Source organism: Rousettus aegyptiacus, unplaced genomic scaffold, assembly GCF_014176215.1.
Source record: "Rousettus aegyptiacus isolate mRouAeg1 unplaced genomic scaffold, mRouAeg1.p scaffold_m13_p_10, whole genome shotgun sequence".
Taxonomy (NCBI): Eukaryota; Metazoa; Chordata; class Mammalia; order Chiroptera; family Pteropodidae; genus Rousettus; species Rousettus aegyptiacus.
Window position 1 is genome coordinate 26,299,170 of NW_023416285.1, and position 17,307 is coordinate 26,316,476.

A 17,307-nucleotide genomic window follows, 5' to 3' on the forward strand; every position below is an offset into this window, starting at 1 on the left:
CATTTATAGTTTGCATCCTTTGTTTGGGAGTGTGTTTGTATTAGTTTAGTTTTCCATGCGTTACTTGAATAATTTCCTCTGAGTAGACATTGATAAAATGTTCCTCAGGTTAATTAATATGTGTGTGCGTGTGTGTGTGTGTGTGTGTGTGTGTGTGTGTGTACACATTTATTTTAGGCTTGCTGTGGTGCTAGAGTTCCTGACTATAGAGTTGTTTTTTAAAATTATTTACTTGTCACATAGCACTTAAAAGGTTCTCTTTCAATGCCGTTTCTGAGTCGTGGTTGTAATCATTCAAGGATAGATGAGATTGCGTACATTCAGCATACCTCAAGCTTTTATAGGCCTTTATGCATTTACTAAACTATAAATGTATCCCTGTGTCAGCCATTTGAATACCTAGATTATTCATGAATATTGTTCATATAGTTATTATCTATGTAAATAGAAATGTTTTTCTAACAGCATTCATGTATTATAATCATTTGTGGATAAATTAGCTAGAAAGAGAATTCCTTGACTTTTAAAATGTTTAGCCAAGTCTTCTAGCATGGTGATTGTCAAGCTTTGCTGTACTTTAGCATTACTTGGGGGAACTTCTAAAAGTCCAGTGCCAAGGCTATTCCTAGACCAGTGAAATCAGAATTTCATGGGAGTAGGACACAGTGATTCAGTGTTTAGCTACATTTGAGAATCAGAGCTTAAGAACTGGTGTTTTAATCAGAATTATGCTTCCCCAGTGGGAATATTGGTAATGCAGAATTTTTTTCTTGGGTTCAGGACTTTATGTGATACTTAGAAATATGAAATAGAAAATAAATGAAATAAGAGGGCTGTTGACTTGTAGTGTAGATGTTAGAACTCTTTCGAAAACTGTACCTCTTAATAGTGATGATTTTAATTTCATATTTACCATGCTAACCCAAGGATGACCCAAGCATTGCCAGGTAGACAGGCCTTGAAAACTTGTGTGTGGTGTAGTGTCAGAAGTGTAAGGCAGAAATAACATCATGGCTCAGCCAGCCCATTCTGGGGAAATATGTATTTTTTCTTTTCTTGGCAGTTACATGTTAGCACATACAAAATAGGAAAAATCTAAGTAGTGGTTAATATCTAAATTGATTCTGGAATATATTTGTGATATAATAGGATTGCTTTCCTGATTTGTGTTTTGCTTAAGCTAGTATTAGTTAATTTGTGTTGCTTGAACACTTAATCTGGTAGCAGAAGAAGCCTGCAGAGCTTAAATGTAGCTGTGAATATAATGGACAGATTGACTTGGTTTCGGTTTTTGCATTGAGAGGAAAAAAACCTTGTCAATTTTTGTTTTATATCCAGGGCTTAGGTACTATGTCCTGTATTCCTGTGGAGAAATGAGATGCTCTGGATCACTTGGTATTAATTTCTATGACTTCATTTAAACGAAAAAAAGGTGATAGAAATATAGTTGATCCTCATTAATTGAAGATTCTGTATTTGCAAATAGGTTTACTCACTAAAATTTATTTGTAACCCCCATGTGAATACTTACAGCGCATTGGCAGTCATTTTTGGATACATGCAGAATGGCAAAAAATTTAGTCACCCAGAGCACATGCTCCTAATTGAAGTTGAACAAGGTGACACTTGGCCTTTGTGTTTTACCTGTCACTATATTTTAAAAAAAGTTATTTTTATGGCTTATTTAACACCATGGTTTTTGCATTTTTGGTGCTTTTATCAATGATTTTGCTGTTTATAGTGGCCCTTGGGCATAGTGCTCAATTGTGGTCTAGTGTTCCCAAGTATAGGAAGGCTGCGAAGTGCCTTATGGAGAAATATGTGTGTTAGATATGCTTTATTCCTTCAGGCATAAAGTGCTGTTGGCCATGAGTTCCACCTTAACAATATATATTAAATATTGTGTTTTAGATAGAAAAACACATAAAACAGTTATATATTAATCAGTTGACAAAAGTTTTGTTGCCAGAGGCTTGCAGGAACCTAACCTCATGTTTCCCCTATGAGCAGTGGTTCAGTATCCAGTAATTTAGTGTTTGCAACGATTTTATTGAACACGACTGGATAACGAGAGTCAACTGTACGTGTTTAAAGCAAAAATAAAAGTTTAATTAGAAATCTTCTCCCAAAAGAGAAGCTTCAATACTTTAAACCTGTACCTTAGAGGGGGCAATATAAATATTAACTTCAACATAGCAGAGACTTACACTGAAGAAACAAACCAAGTTTATTTTTCATTTTCACCTTCCTTTATTACATGGTGCCTTTTCTAGGTTTCACTGGGATTGATTCTGAATATGAAAAACCAGAGGCCCCAGAGTTGGTGCTGAAAACAGACTCCTGTGACGTAAATGACTGTGTCCAGCAAGTGGTGGAACTTCTCCAGGAGCGGGTAAGAGACAGTGAAAGAGGGAGTTACCAGAGAGTAATTCTATCTAGTACATAACCATTCTTTCTTAAAAAAAAAAAAGAGGGGGGGGGGCGGTGGTAATTTGAAGGAACATCTGTATTTTAGATTCTCTGTGTGCTAACAGTTTTCCGTATGTGTATGCCGCTGTGCTGGGTGTTATAGGGGGCACCACATATGTACAACGTATGAAATAGCCCATCGGTATAAACCTCAGGAGGCTTGAGTAATTTAACCAGTAATTTTACTGCACAAGTACCTAATGGAGAAAATTCAGCCTTGATTATTCAGCTCTACAACTTGGCATTATTATATATTTTTTTAATTTAATGTCCATAAGGTAGTTAACTTTTCCTAGACATTTAGCGAGTGCCCAGATTTTCACTGTGACAATACAAGAACTAATAAATACATTTTAGCCGTTTCTTCTTTTCCGCCTTTATAACAGCCTCCTCTTCGTCTCATGCTCTATTAAAGAGAATAATTCACGTGTCTTGTCTTTTCTCGGTGGGACATGTCACTCTTTGGAAGTAATTCACATCACTGCTTTAGGACCTTAGCTCTATAATGGGCTCAAGAAAGTTTATTTGATAGGTTAGCTGCCTTTCCTTTTGTTGTGTGATAATTCTGTTGCAGAATTTCTGTTTCATTTTTGGCCAGTTGTCTTCTTACTCTGCTTTTTTCTGTTGAGATTATTTACAGTTTTAAAAATAAATTTGTGTGAAAGTCATAGATATTCTATGTTGTTTCATTGAAACTACGTTTCTAGTATTTTTCTTTTTATTTGGTTTGTATTTTTCTTTGCATTTTTTGTACATTGAACTTATCTTTTTTTACTTAGGTTTGTCATATCAGTGTTAGAAAGTTGTACATAATTTCATTTTCTGTTAAATTATTTTTTATATCTAATGAGCGATTCTTAAGTTTTTACAGAACTTCAGAAAAATACTCATAGATACTCATATATAATTTTAGGGTTGTCATGAATCTCTGAGGTCATTTTATGGGCTCCAGATAATTCCAGAGAGTTGAGACACTTGTAAGGAATTGTTAAACTGGTATGATGTGTACTGCAGGTCTCTCCTTTCTTCCTTCTTTCCTTCAGTTCCTAACCACTTCTTTGGGCCTTACTTACAATCACATTCTATAGAGGCTTTCTCTTCCTTCCTTCCTTCCCTCCTTCCTTCCCCAGTTCCTCCCTCCTTCTCCCTCCCTCCCTTCCCCTGGTGCCATTGCTTGTCTTAGTCTCTGTTCTGTGGTCTTAATTAATGCCTTGCTCCTAATTAATAATTGTACTAATTGGCCTTCCTTTTATATAGATATTAGTCTGTATTATGCCTGCTAGACAATGTGATGATGGATAATTTCATTCAAGGTTCGGAAAGAGGGCAGATAAGAAACTAATATACTGATTACTTATTATAATACGCATATACGCAGGGCTTTTTGTTTTTTAAAATATTGGTTTTGATTGTTGGAATCTGGGGAAAGCAGCTTTTCTCCTATTTTAGCTGGTACAGCTGGTACCAGTCCATTCGACATTGCTTTGTCATAACACGTTGATGATGCCACAGGAACTTAACCCTTTTTTATATCAGTTAGTCTATGATGAAACTGTTTTCTTTATACATCTTTTCATTTAAAGCCTCAGAACCTATCAACGATGTTAAGTGAGGACTTAAGTAATTACTTCTCATTTGAATTACTGTGGCAGTTACTCAAGTGGCCTTTGTGCTGAGTACTTTACCTATATTGTCTAATTTTATTCACACTGTAAACCTCTGAAATATTTCAGAGATATCAAGTAATTGAATCATGAACATAGTATGTTCTATACCAAGGATTCCAGGTATACGAATTCCTAGGACACATTTTCATACATCTCTGGCTTTTTCGAGAATGTTTTCCTTAATGCAACGTCATTAAATCTATAGCTGGAAAGGTTGTTCAGGAGAAATTTTCTCTTAAAGCCAGGTGGTGACAAAAGAAGAAATGAGGATGCCTCCTTAAAGAAATTGTTTTCTTTTGGTACCACCCTCCCTTGGGGAGAATGTTCCAGTTATTTGTTTTCCTAAGTAAACAGCCTCACTTCCCACTGAGAGCATATATTTCCGTGTTGTACATGGTCCATCCTGTTAGTTAACTTAGCAAATATTTAATGCCATACACACAAGGTATGACTGTAAACAGTGAGGATGTGGCAGTGAATTAAACAGTAAAAATCCCTATCTGTAGACCTTAATTTTTGATCTTTACCATCATTATTTATAGTTAGAGACAAGACTGACCATATATAAATTCATTACTTTTTTTTCTTTTCTAGCATGATGTGGAATTTAAAAATACTATTCAAGCTTTGCACACTCACACACGCATACACACGACTACTTCTGTTCTGGCATGTGCCCTCCATAGATTTTCTCACAGAGTTGAATTTTCATTCATTCATTCATTCATTTACTTATTTATTTCCCCTCTTTAATTCTCCCCCTCCCCCATTTCCACCCCTGACCTATGGATGTTGCCGTTTCCCCTTTAGAACTGGGTCTTGAAGGTGGGGCATCTCCCCCCACATGCTTGTGGTGTGCACCCACGGCTCCACCTGGGGCACAAACCCAGGACCTTCTGTGTGTACAGCACTGCACTCTGGAGCCACCTCACCAGAGCTGGATTTTAAAAATGAGCATCAGGGCACGAGGGAACCTGTGAATACCTGACATTACGCTCAGAGTGTGTGGTCGGGTGGTGATTAAGGAGCGTGTCTGCCTGCTGCACCCTTACTGCAGGGTGACCTGATGTACTGTGCACTCTGCGTAACAAACTTCTCCCTGGTGATCCAGTTCAGTTTCATTTCATCACAAAAGCGTTTGTTAGGTTTTCCAAAGGTGAGATCTGTGAGCTTTCCTAGCAGAGTTCAAATATAGATTGGGAGGTGAAAGGAATGAATATGTGGATTGCAGTGGAGTTTTTAAAGCAAGGAATAATAACCAGATTTACATAGCTTTTGTAGTGTGTATTTTGAATGGGGATGTGAGGGTTAGAGGTTCTTCATTACCCAACGTTATATGGAAGAATATAATTGTGTATGTGAGAAGCAAATGTCATTGATAGGCATGGAAACCATCAACAGCGACTCCCTTTAATTGAACTCTTACCATGTACAAGACTGTGTGTTAGGCACTTGAGTAGCACAATGTGTTTAATTTGTATTACACCTCTGGGAAGTAGTTGTAATTATTCTCATTTTACTGATAAGGAAACATTCAGGGAGGAGAAGTTGTTTGTACCAGGGTAGTTCAGTCTGGTAGAGTGGGATTTGAACAAAGTCTGCTGGATTCTGTAGTCCATACCCTACTCTTTCTACTACACTGCCTTTCCTAGTATCTAGATGCTTTCAATTTATAGTTTATTTCTGAAATGTGAATCTTTTCTTTAGCTTTCTTTCACATTCTTTGGCCGTTTGTACCCTAAGTGTAGCTGAGATTAAGAAATGAGAGGAATGGGCATTTCTTTGAACTTAGAATGTTGACATTTTTAGAATACGTTTAAAATACTTCAAAGACAACACTGCCTGCGCTGGAAAGAATGTTTATTATGTGAAGAGATAAACTGCCATGCCTGTCCTAGGTTAGTGTGAAATGTTCGTTCTATGTAATGAAATAAAAAAAAGTGTTCGTAGGTCATCTAATTTACTTTGGAAAAGCTGGCGCACATTTTGCCAGGTGAATAATGATTTACTTAGGTCCTAAAACCCAAACCTAAGTAGTAAATGCGTGGCTTGGGTTATTATGCCATATATAATGGAAACGTCATTTCTAAAACATTCAAGCTAATTAAATTTTATTTCTTCTTCAGGTTCAGTTAGACTTTTGAGAGTTTTTTCTCACTCCAACCAGTTCTCTGATTCTTGGACACCAACTGGATGTCTAACAATTTAATTCACTTCTGACGCTGACTTTCCAAAGTTAGCTCAGACGCCGCAGGTTAAAGGCTGACTCAGAAGACCACCTCTGCTTCAGATGTCATCGGCAAATAGTGTGCTCAGGCTACCTACATTGCTGCCCAGCCAACTGCAAATTAAGGGTTCCCATGACACCCACCCTGGGCTTTAATAATTTGACTCACAGAACTTGGGAAAGCACTTAACTTATTATTACCAGATATTATAAAGGATACGACTAAGGAACTGCCAGATAGAAGATGCATAGGGCAAGGTATGGGGTGGAGAGAGGCATGGCCCTCTCATGCCCTCTTTGGGTACACTGCTCTCTGTGTGTTCACTAACCCAGCTCTCTGAGCCTGTCCTTTAGGGTTTTTTTTTGTGGATGTTTGCTCATGCAGAGACAGTTGATTAAATCTTTGGCCATTGGGGATTGAACTCAAACCCAACCTCCCGATCCTCTCCACCCTGAGTCTAGGGATAGAGCTAAAAGTTCCAAGCTTCGATTACTTTTCCCATTTAGGAAAAAAAGTGCAGCCCGCTGCCAGTGTTCATTTAACATCATGCGTAGGAATGCTGCATTTTCTAGGATTTGACATTTCTCAGCAATCAGACTACTAAAAACAAAACATTATAAATAGAGTGATGTCATTTGTTTCTAAAGACTATCAATATACTAGAGTGATTTGAAAACAATAATGAAAGTGAGGTATTTCATGGCAAACTTTGGGGGTAAGGTTAGGACTGTAATCTGCGAGTTACCTCGGGGTAAACGCCGCAGCCAAAAGTGCTGCTGGCGAGTATTCTCAGGGCAAACAGGAAAAGGGTTAAGTTGGCTTTTCATTATTGTAGCAAAGGCACTCTTTCCACTTGGGAGATTCCAGAGGTTTTAAGAGCTCTATGCCGGGAACTGAGGACAAAGACCAAATACATGTTTCCCATTGTGCCACAATTTTTTATTAAAGAGGGTAGCATGGTTTGAGACTTCTAGAGAATGCAGGTGTTGGAGAAGTGCTATCTCCATGGTAACAAAGGAAATTTTTTCTAACCCGGTGCTCAGTATTACTTTGGAGAGACTCTTCTGAAATGAATTCTACAAGGAATTGTTTCTTTAATGTTCTTTTCTAAGATATAGCATTGGTTTTACTATCCAAGAAAAATATGTTTTTATTGTGCTGTACGATGGGTGTTATAGGATGATGGGTATTTTGGTTAGCACAATATCCTCTGTCATCTTTGGATTGTTTATTTCTCTTTCCATCTGGCCTATGTTACTATAAGGATAGGTAATGTGGTCATTTATATAAAGACTGAATTTTTCAGTATTTTGTCAGAGCATCTTTATTTTCTTAATGCGCTGCAGGTGGCATCTATTTATTCAAGAACATGGAAGGCACTGACAAATACTGAAGATTTTTAGATTAATATTTTTTCCCTAACCCACGAATGGTCACTAGATGGCCTGCTGGTATTGCATTTTAACTTGACGCAGTATGACATAAGGAAGTAGACTTCTCGCTGCTGGTTTTAATCTAAAGTGATATTTTAAATACTTTTTAAATCTACCAGGAACTCTAGATTTACTAGTACTATAAATTATTTAAAGGTTTGTCTTTTTACGAAATGGTGGTTTAGTGCTCTAAATGGATTTTATACTGCATATAAAAACCAGACTTTGCAGCTCAGTTTTAAAGTGTTGCCAGAATGTCGTTGGTGTTCATGCTTTGGATGCATGTAGTTTAGATAATAGAAACTTAATAGTTACATAAAAATATGAATGAGCTCTAACGTTCAAATCTGTTGAGCAGATTTGGTTCAAACAAAAGCGTAGAAAATACTTTAAGGAAAAACTTAAAATATGGAATCACTATTTAAAATCACGTTTTCCTGATGACATATGTATTGTTCCGTATCCTTATTTGTCATCTGCATATCTTCTTTGGTGGTGTGTGTCCGTTCAGATCTTTGGCCCATTTTTAAAATCAGATCATTTGCTTATTGTCGAGTTCTTTGTATATTTTGGATAACAGTCCTTTTGTCAGATATGCAGTTTGCAAATATTATCTCCCAGGCTTATCTTGTCATTCTCTTGAGCATTACTTTATTTTGAATAACAAAGTATTGCTTGGATGAGGTTCTTGTTTGAAAAGCCCTTAGTCTGTGCCAGTTTGATATGTTTATCGATATGGCTTAAAAAAATTTGGCTGATAGATTTAAAAAAAAAAACAAAGGTCAAGTAATTAAATACATTTAGTAATTATTCCTAGGATCATGACAAATGCAAATGAACCTTATAATGATCACCTGATAAGCAGTGTATAGGTGGCTATGTTGTAATTACAAAAATATACTTGTTGGATAAATGAAGATAAGCGCTGTCCTAAATGTTATATAAATGCGTAGTTGGAGTTTATCCTGCATTTCATATGGGATCAGAAGTACTGTTTCTCAAACCACAGTGGTGGGAGTAAAGCTAACATACTCTGGAGAGCTATATTGTATCACCAAAAAGGTAGCTTAAGCGACACTGGTACTAACGATGCATATAAAAGCTGGAATAAAATGGTTTCATGACATGTTAAAGATGATAATAATTATGTTTAGAGTGATTTTTTTTTGTTTCCAAATTCTTTTTATCATTGCTTTTTTAAGGCCATGTCTTCTCTGCAATTGCCTGACTTCGATATAGTATATTCTAGGAATTTCTTTCTCACTAGGTAATGGGACATTGTGTTTAATGACTTCTTGTATGTGGGTTGTTCTCTGCTTGAGAGTAGACCAACTGACATTTGGAACATTGATTAGGGAGGTACGGCATTCAAAGCCCTCTTTTGTACTTTTTTTGAGTCTTATTTTGAAATGTTAATTTTTTTTCATTAAGATAACCTCGGAAGAACTGTAAATTGTCGAATCAAACATTTAATGGTACTTTTGTTGTTTGCATAGGATATTGTACCTGTAGATGCCTCTTACGAAGTAAAAGAACTGTATGTGCCAGAAAATAAACTTCATTTGGCAAAAACAGATGCAGAAACATTACCAGCATTGAAAATTAATAAAGTAAGTGCTTTGTTGCTTTTCATGCCAAGTGATTTTGTCTTATATACAGTTGGTAGTCTGTAAAATTTGTGGTTTTCTAGCTGTCTTTGAGGGCTCGAGTAATTGTGGTGTGTATCATTTCCAGGGATGGGAAATGTGTTTAATTTGTAAAACCATATTCTCAAATTACTAGGGCTTTGCTTTTTTTTAGTCATAATATTCTTATTTTTAAATATTAAAGAACTAAGATTGTGTAAGATTTTTAAGTTTATCAGAAGGAATGGGATGTAAAGGTTAAGAAATAATAATCTGTAATAATTAAAATGAACATTTTTTTTCCCTTTAAACTTGTTTCCTAATTCCCTCCCCAAACCATAACTCTCCCTTCCTTTTATTATTAAGAATATTTCTGTTGTTTATCTTAGCTCTCATGATATTCAGTGTTTTTTCAATAAAACACTGCTTAGACTAGATAAGATGACGATGGAGGCTATAATTTATCATTTTGAAATCATAGAGAATTTAAAATTGTATTATTAGATATACTTTAAAAATAGAGCGATTAAGGAATAAGAACCTGAACTAGAAGCAGAATTTTTCAGCCTTTTTTTTTAGTGCGGTAAAAATTAGACACATCCATGGAAATGCCAAATCCAGAAATAAGGAAAAAGGAAAAAAATAACCCAAAATTTCTGAGCTTGGAGAAGGACTCTTCAAATAGTTTTTTGAATCCCTGACAGGAGTAGATGACCCGATGTGCTTTGCATGATCAGGTCTCGGAGCAGAAGGCAAGACACGCGAGCAGCACAGACGTGTCACAGTCAGAGACCGGAGTCACTCAGGAAGCTGACTGGCGTAGAGCAATGACGGGTTTTGTCACTGATGACTGCATGGAATGAATGCACACACACAATTGTGCATGTACACGCACACAGGGAAAAAGAATGACAGTGAATGAATACGAATCTAGGTCAGTCAGATGTTACAACCCAGAAAGACAGTAGCTTTTTCTGATTGTGAACTTTTTTCCATTACAGCAGTTTGTTCTTTGCACAGCAATATGAAAAGTAATTAATTAAAAACTTCGTGCTAAGTCAAATAATGTATTATCTTGGGCAGCCATAACAAATACCACAGACTAGATGGCGTAAACAGAAGAAATTTATTTTTTCACAGTTTTGGAGGTTGGAAAGTCTAAGATCTAGGTGCTGGCCGATCTGGTTCCCTGTGAGCCTCTCTCCCTGGCTGGTTGACAGACAGGTGCCTTCTCACTATATCCTCAGAGTGGGGAGAGGGAGCTTGGTGTCTCTTCTTATAAAGGCAGCCAATCTGTCGTATTAGGATTCACCTTTATGACCTCGTTTAACCTTTATCACCTCCTTATTCACATTGGGGCTTAGAGCTTCAACCCGATTTTGTAAAGGACACAAACATTCAGTCTATAATAGATACCATCTAGAATTGGATTCTATTAGAGACAAATAAATAGTGGCCATTGTCAAAGGTTTAGGAAAAATTAATATGATGAAAACCTGAAAGTGAAATAATTTGGTACATAAATATATTTCCTGTGAATCAAAGAAGAGAAGTATCTTACCATTATTTGATTTTTCAGTGGAAACATTGGTCAGTCTACTTTGGGAATAAATAATAAGCTACATTTTCCTGCACACCAGTTGGCTGGATCCTTCATCTTTTTTCATTTGAGAATGTATATATACAGTACCCAGTAAAAAATGAGCATATCCAGCTTACGTTAATGATTCGTAGATTATCAATTCTAACACAGAAGTTCCCAACCCCCAGGCCACAGAGGTGAGTGGTGGACGAGTGAGCGAAGCTTCATCTGTATTTGCAGCCGCTCCCCAGCGCTAGCATCACCGCCTCAGCTCCACCTCAGATCGTCAGGCATTAGATTCTCAGAGCAGCACAGGTCCTTTGTGCCAAAAATGTTGGGGACCACCGCTTAACGTTCTGATAGGATACACTAGAAATCTTAAAATCCGAGATCTTTGTAAAATGAAAGGTACTCTGTCATTGGTGAGGACATTTTTTGGTAACTATTTTTATCTGACGTTTGTTTTAGTTTAGGACAGTGGTTATCAGAGTGTAGTTTTCAGATCATCGTTTTCAGCATTTTCTGAGAACCTGTTAAAAATGTAAATTCCTGGGCCCTACAGCAAACCAACTGAATCAGAAAGGGGGTGGAGCAGTCTTCATTGTAACAAGCCTTCCAGAGGTTTCTTATACGTAATAACATCTGAGAATCATTGGTTTGAGAGACTCTATCCTTACTGGAAATGCTCGCAAGCCTAATGTTATTTAAATTTATTAGGAGAAATGCGTATTTTCCTAAATTCCCTTTATTAGATTTGTATAATCTATAATTATTCTTGAGACGTTTGTTTCCATTGCTTTCAAAATTAAACTCCTAAAGGCCATTACCACTGTTGTTCATAAGTACATGAAATAGAAAATTTTCCTTTCCTTTCTCATTTACCAGGTGGATATGCAGTGGGTGCAGGTTTTGGCAGAAGGCTGGGCAACCCCGCTGAATGGCTTCATGAGAGAGAGGGAATACTTGCAGTGTCTTCATTTCGATTGTCTTCTGGATGGTAAGACAGTTTACATTCAATAGTACGTGGAGTGTGGAAGAGAAATTACAGAGATTCATAACTATTTATAGAAAATAGTGGTGACATCATTTTAAGACTCAGTTATATCAGTATTGAACATTTTAAGTGGTTAGTGAGATCTGTTTTCCATTTTTTTTGTTTCCCTGATTGTGATTTATTATGAGGGAAGAAGGAAAACCTGGGGGTTGGGGCTGAAATGGATTTAAAAAACAAATACAGTTTTCATATGCCGTATCTATCTAATCATGGCAGAAAGCTTCTTCCCGAAAAGTACACATACTTTACTAAATTTTGCTATACTGAAGTCTGTGCTTAATAAAGCCAGGTGTTCTAATAGGGAGTCAGGGAGTCCAAGTTAAAGAGTCCTGAAGTAGGTAGTTAAAAGGATAGTCTTCTTATTCCTTTAAAACACTAAAAAAAAAAAAAAAAAGTGCCGAAGACATTGATGTTCACTGTATTGTAATTACAATCCAGCCTACTTAAATTTATATACTGTTGGTAAGAAGAACTTACCATATTAAAGAAAATATCGTTAAATGTCTCCGAATCCTACTAAGTTGCTATACCTTTTTATGTATTATAACTTCTTTAAATGAGGAGTGAAATGGGTATTAGGAAATGTAATTCCTAATCTTCTTGAGAAACTGTCATAAGCACATAAGGATTAAATACTGCTTTTTGATTTTCTTCCTTGGTACTAATGGCAAAGTCTTTGTGGACCGACTTTTGAGTAATGGGTTAGTCTTGGATTTGATATAAATCTACCTATTAATTTTCATTTTGAACTGTACCTAGAGGTGATAATTTTAAAATGGCCAAGCAGTTATCATTGATGTTGTTGACTTCTTTTTGCCTGAAGAAGTCGTCACGATTTCCTAAAAAAAATATGGTTTCTATTCGGTATGTAAATACGATCCACGAAGGAGTTTTAGAGTGCATTGTGCATTTTATTTTTCTAATCTGTGCACAATAAGGAGGAAAAAAAGCTTTAGAGCATGAAAACTTGGGAACTATGAATGTGCCTTTAGTCTCACTGGAACATATTTTGGTTTAAATACTGCCCTGGTTACTTACTGCCTTTGTTTTTTGGCCAGTGATAGCCGACATCAGTTCAATTCTGATTAAAAACCAGGAGAAAAAAATTGTTTTGGATGTTTTTGTCTTCCCGTCTCAAGGATATTTAAGTTTACTTGACCAACTTGCTACTCAAAATGTAGTTTTCTGTGAGGATTTAATTTTTTCTTGAAAAGGCCCCGAACCGTAGTTCTTTGTCTTATTCATATATTGGAGGTATATTTTTGGTGGTGTTAGACTTAACCACTTGATTCTTCCTTGTTAAACAGTTTATTTTACTTCTGTGATTCTATACCATAGTTTTCCTCCACAAGACAGTTTCATGAATTGTTGTGAGTATTGCCACACACAGTGTTGATTCTCTTAATTTTTGCTTTTTTTTTTTTTTTAACCTGTGGGGTTGTTACTTGTTCTCCCTCCTGATTTTCTGTGCTAGGCACCAACTAGACACTACCAGTGACCCACGCATATTTTATTATTTGAAGTGTCCACTGCAGTGAAACGCGGATGCTTTAGGTCTGTCAAGTAACCCAAGCTGTGTCTCCTGTGTTCTTTTGTACCCTGCAGGGGGTGTCATTAACTTGTCAGTGCCTGTAGTTCTGTCAGCTACTCATGAAGATAAAGAGAGGCTGGATGGCTGTACGGCATTTGCGCTGATGTATGAGGGCCGCCGTGTGGCTATTCTTCGCAATCCAGAGTTTTTTGAGCACAGGAAGGAGGAGCGCTGTGCCCGACAGTGGGGAACGACATGCAAGAACCACCCGTACATCAAGGTCCCGAACAAACTTTGCTGCATCGATTGACAAATAATGTTTGTGCCAAAGTGTAGACAATACCTGTATATTTACTATTCCATTAGAATTATTGATGTTCTGCAGAATCGAGACTGGGTCTTAGATTAGTGTGATGAGCATACGGTCTTGTCCTTGTGGTCCAGATAAATATTTGTTCAACAAATACTTTTTAACTATCTGTTGTACACTAGGCACTGAGCTAGATGCTGGTGCTGGGACTATAGGGCTGATAGACACGGCAAGCACAGTCTTTAAATTCTTGGAGCTCCTGCTGTTTGGTGGTGCCTCAGATGTTAATCATGTGCTTACAGGTAGGATGTGAGGTCAGAGTGCTGTGGGAACATGACAGGATGGTTTTCTCTGCTGTGGGTTTTTAAGTGAACATTGTGTTTCCTGTATGAAAGCAGTGAAATATAATTAGTCTATCCAGAGTGTCTCATGTATTTTATGTATTGTGTGTGAAGTTTTATTTCTTAAGTCAAATTTCTGTAAGTTGTTGAGCATTTTAAACTGGACTTGGAACTCTGAAAGAAGTTAATTTAAGTGGAATTTTAGTAGCTTTATCTAGAAAATATCTATAACATTTGTTTAGATCATGGCAATGTACTGAGTCTCATTGTCTTATGAAGGACAAAAAAGTGATACATTTTTTTAAAATAGGGGATATATTGTCTTAGGAAATAAGGAGCTTAAGCTAGTGATGGTGTCAGACATTCCTTCAATGTTACAGTTCTACAGTTATTATTAACAACATAGTTTATAGAACATGCTCATGTGAATTCTTTAAGCCACAAAGCAAACTTGTGGTGTGGGTAGCATCCATCTTACGTATGGAGAGGTTGAGACTTATAGGGGATAAATGTCTTTACTAAAATTATGCAGCTGATAGGTGGGATGAGGGTCTGATTTGCATTGAAATTACTTTGGGTTTCAAAGGCTTCTTCCCTAATCATAGCAGGTGATCATTATTGCTATATGGAGAGCTTCACATACTATGTAGCTTGTACCACTAGAGAGTACTTTTATATTAATTCAGTGGAGGAGACATTTATTTTTTAATCACTCAACAAATGCGAGTGCTGTTTATATTTGTGCCATTCTTTCAGAGTGATCTCTAAGACTTTTTATTTTTGGTTGGTATCAGTCTGCAGCCTAAGGAATCAGTAGGATTTGGATAGGAGGGAACTGTGAGAAATGGCATTCTAGGCTTACGGAGCAAGAGGAGCAAAGATTCAGTGTGTTTGAGAAATAGCTGGTTGTCAAGAGGGAGAGAGGACCTTGGAAAGATGGAGGTCCTAGCATTCTACGCTAAGATGTTAAGTTAAGACTGTGTTAAGTTATAATAACAATTTACATGTATTTATGCTTTCCAGACCACGTTTTAGTATTTTGGTCCTTACAGTGATCCTTGGAGGCAGACAAGATGGTTTTCTTTATCCTGAGGAGTCTTAGAGCAGGTGTCACTTGCCCAGAGCTGCAGAGGCAGTGGTTAGGAGTCAGGATTAGAATCTCTTAGGTCTGTTGTGCTATTTTTACTACACTACATGCTTAGAGAGAACTGAGAGGACACAGGCAGGTTTGGAGCATGAGGAGACCACAGAGGGGTGCTTGGAGGACCTTAGCCCAGTTGTCTTTGCAGGATGTCCATGCTTCCCCTGCTCCCCCACCAGTACCATCTATGTATCTAGGCTACGCTGTTGGGATTGTCTCCTGGCTGGACTCCTACTTCCTCTCATACCCACTGTACTCCTCAGAGCAGCCAGAGTGAGTTTTTTAAAAATATAAATGTGAGCCTGCCACTGCACCATTTAAAACTCTCCAGGGGCTGCTCATTGTAATGAAAATAAAACCTAAGTGCCTGACTATGGCCTGTGAGGCCCTGTGTGGTCTGGGCTGCCCTTCTTACTCCTGATCTCTCACACTCTGTCTCTGTTCTTGTCCTTGCTTTGACCTTTTCTGACTTTCTAGCAACATTAGCCTTCTTCCTGTTTCTCAGAGACAGAACTTTTTACTTGCTGCCCCGCTGCCTAAAATATTTTCCTTCCATGACTGGTTCCTTTTTATCATCTCAGGTTCAATGTCACCTTCCCCAAAGAGGCCTCACTGCCTCTTTTTTTCTAAAACATCACTCACTCTATGCCCTGGGCACTGTGTTCCAGTGCCCTGTTTGTTTTCTCCGTAACAGTCGTTACCAGTTGATATTTCTGTTTTTCCTTCTCTCTCCCCCACTGGGACGGGAGCTCCATTAAAGAAAGGTCTTTCTCTTTCTTGTTTTCTGCTGTATTTCACAATGCCTAGTGCAGGCCCTGGCCCATATCAGTTACTGGGTAAATAGTCATTGAATGAGTGGTTTGATGGATGGAGACAGACCTTCTAGTGAGGAAGACCAGGCAGGAAGTGACTGCAGTGATCTAGGTGCATCGTTAGCACAGAAACTGAAGCAGCCTGAGGAAAGGGTGAGCTGGAGCTGCTCTGTGAGACTGAACATGTCTTAGAGGATAATATGCCCTCACAGATGCAGGGAAAGAGGACAGAGAAGTTGTGAACAGTTTGAGGTGATGTGGAGATTGGAAGGCGTGACTTTGTGTCCAATTCCATCGTTACTTTAACTGCTCAATAATTTAGGATTGGAGAACCCAGAAGGTGTGTTGACCCAGGGTTACAGATTTGTCAACATACAACATGATAAAAAGAATGTTTCTGCTACTTAGAAAGTCATAATTTTTCATGCTGGTTTCGTTTGTCTTTTGTATATAAATGTAATAGTTGTTTAACAAGTCCTTTGAGAAATTATAAAATATATTGATTCCATAGCATCTTCATTCCCAATTGAGTTGATAAGACAGATTTACCACTGACCTTGAGGTGAAAGTAGTAGTTTACCTTGTATCACAGAAATGTTCTTACTCATTGTGCTCGGAGTTTCTGTTTAAAACAATTATTTTCAAATTGTGCACTTGAAACTTACAGAATATTATTAACCGATGTCACCTCTAATAAACTTAATAAATGTTAAAAAAAATGAAAAAAAATTTCTTTTTTTCCCTATTAGATGGTTATGGAACAAGGAGATTGGCTGATTGGAGGAGATCTTCAAGTCCTGGACCGAATTTATTGGAATGATGGTCTCGATCAGTATCGTTTTACTCCTACTGAGCTAAGGCAGAAATTTAAAGATATGAATGCTGGTAAGACATGAACTTAATTATCTAAAATGAGACTACTTGAGTCCCTGCTTGATGTGGAGAGTTCTAGAAGATTTTTCCAACTCTTACAAATGTAAAACAGAATGATGAGTACAGGTAAATACAGTAATGAAATATGTAAGGTAAGGCAGTTGATATAAAGGCTGTGTTGTTTTGTTGTATTGGTATAACTCGGTCTGACATTATTTTTTATACTGCGTGGAAGATAGAT

The 17,307-nt window shown here is 37.3% G+C and overlaps 1 protein-coding gene across 2 annotated transcripts in view; it reads left to right on the forward strand.

The window, feature by feature from the left end:
• PAPSS1 (3'-phosphoadenosine 5'-phosphosulfate synthase 1) overlaps positions 1 to 17,307 on the forward strand; it is an 80,626-nt gene that overhangs the window by 18,042 nt on the left and 45,277 nt on the right. For both annotated transcript variants that reach the window (XM_016160832.2, XM_016160833.2), the window contains 5 exons: positions 2,274 to 2,392; positions 9,294 to 9,407; positions 11,890 to 12,001; positions 13,664 to 13,869; positions 16,943 to 17,078. In XM_016160832.2, the coding sequence (XP_016016318.1) occupies positions 2,274 to 2,392; positions 9,294 to 9,407; positions 11,890 to 12,001; positions 13,664 to 13,869; positions 16,943 to 17,078 (687 nt within the window). The remainder of the gene's footprint in view (positions 1 to 2,273; positions 2,393 to 9,293; positions 9,408 to 11,889; positions 12,002 to 13,663; positions 13,870 to 16,942; positions 17,079 to 17,307) is intronic.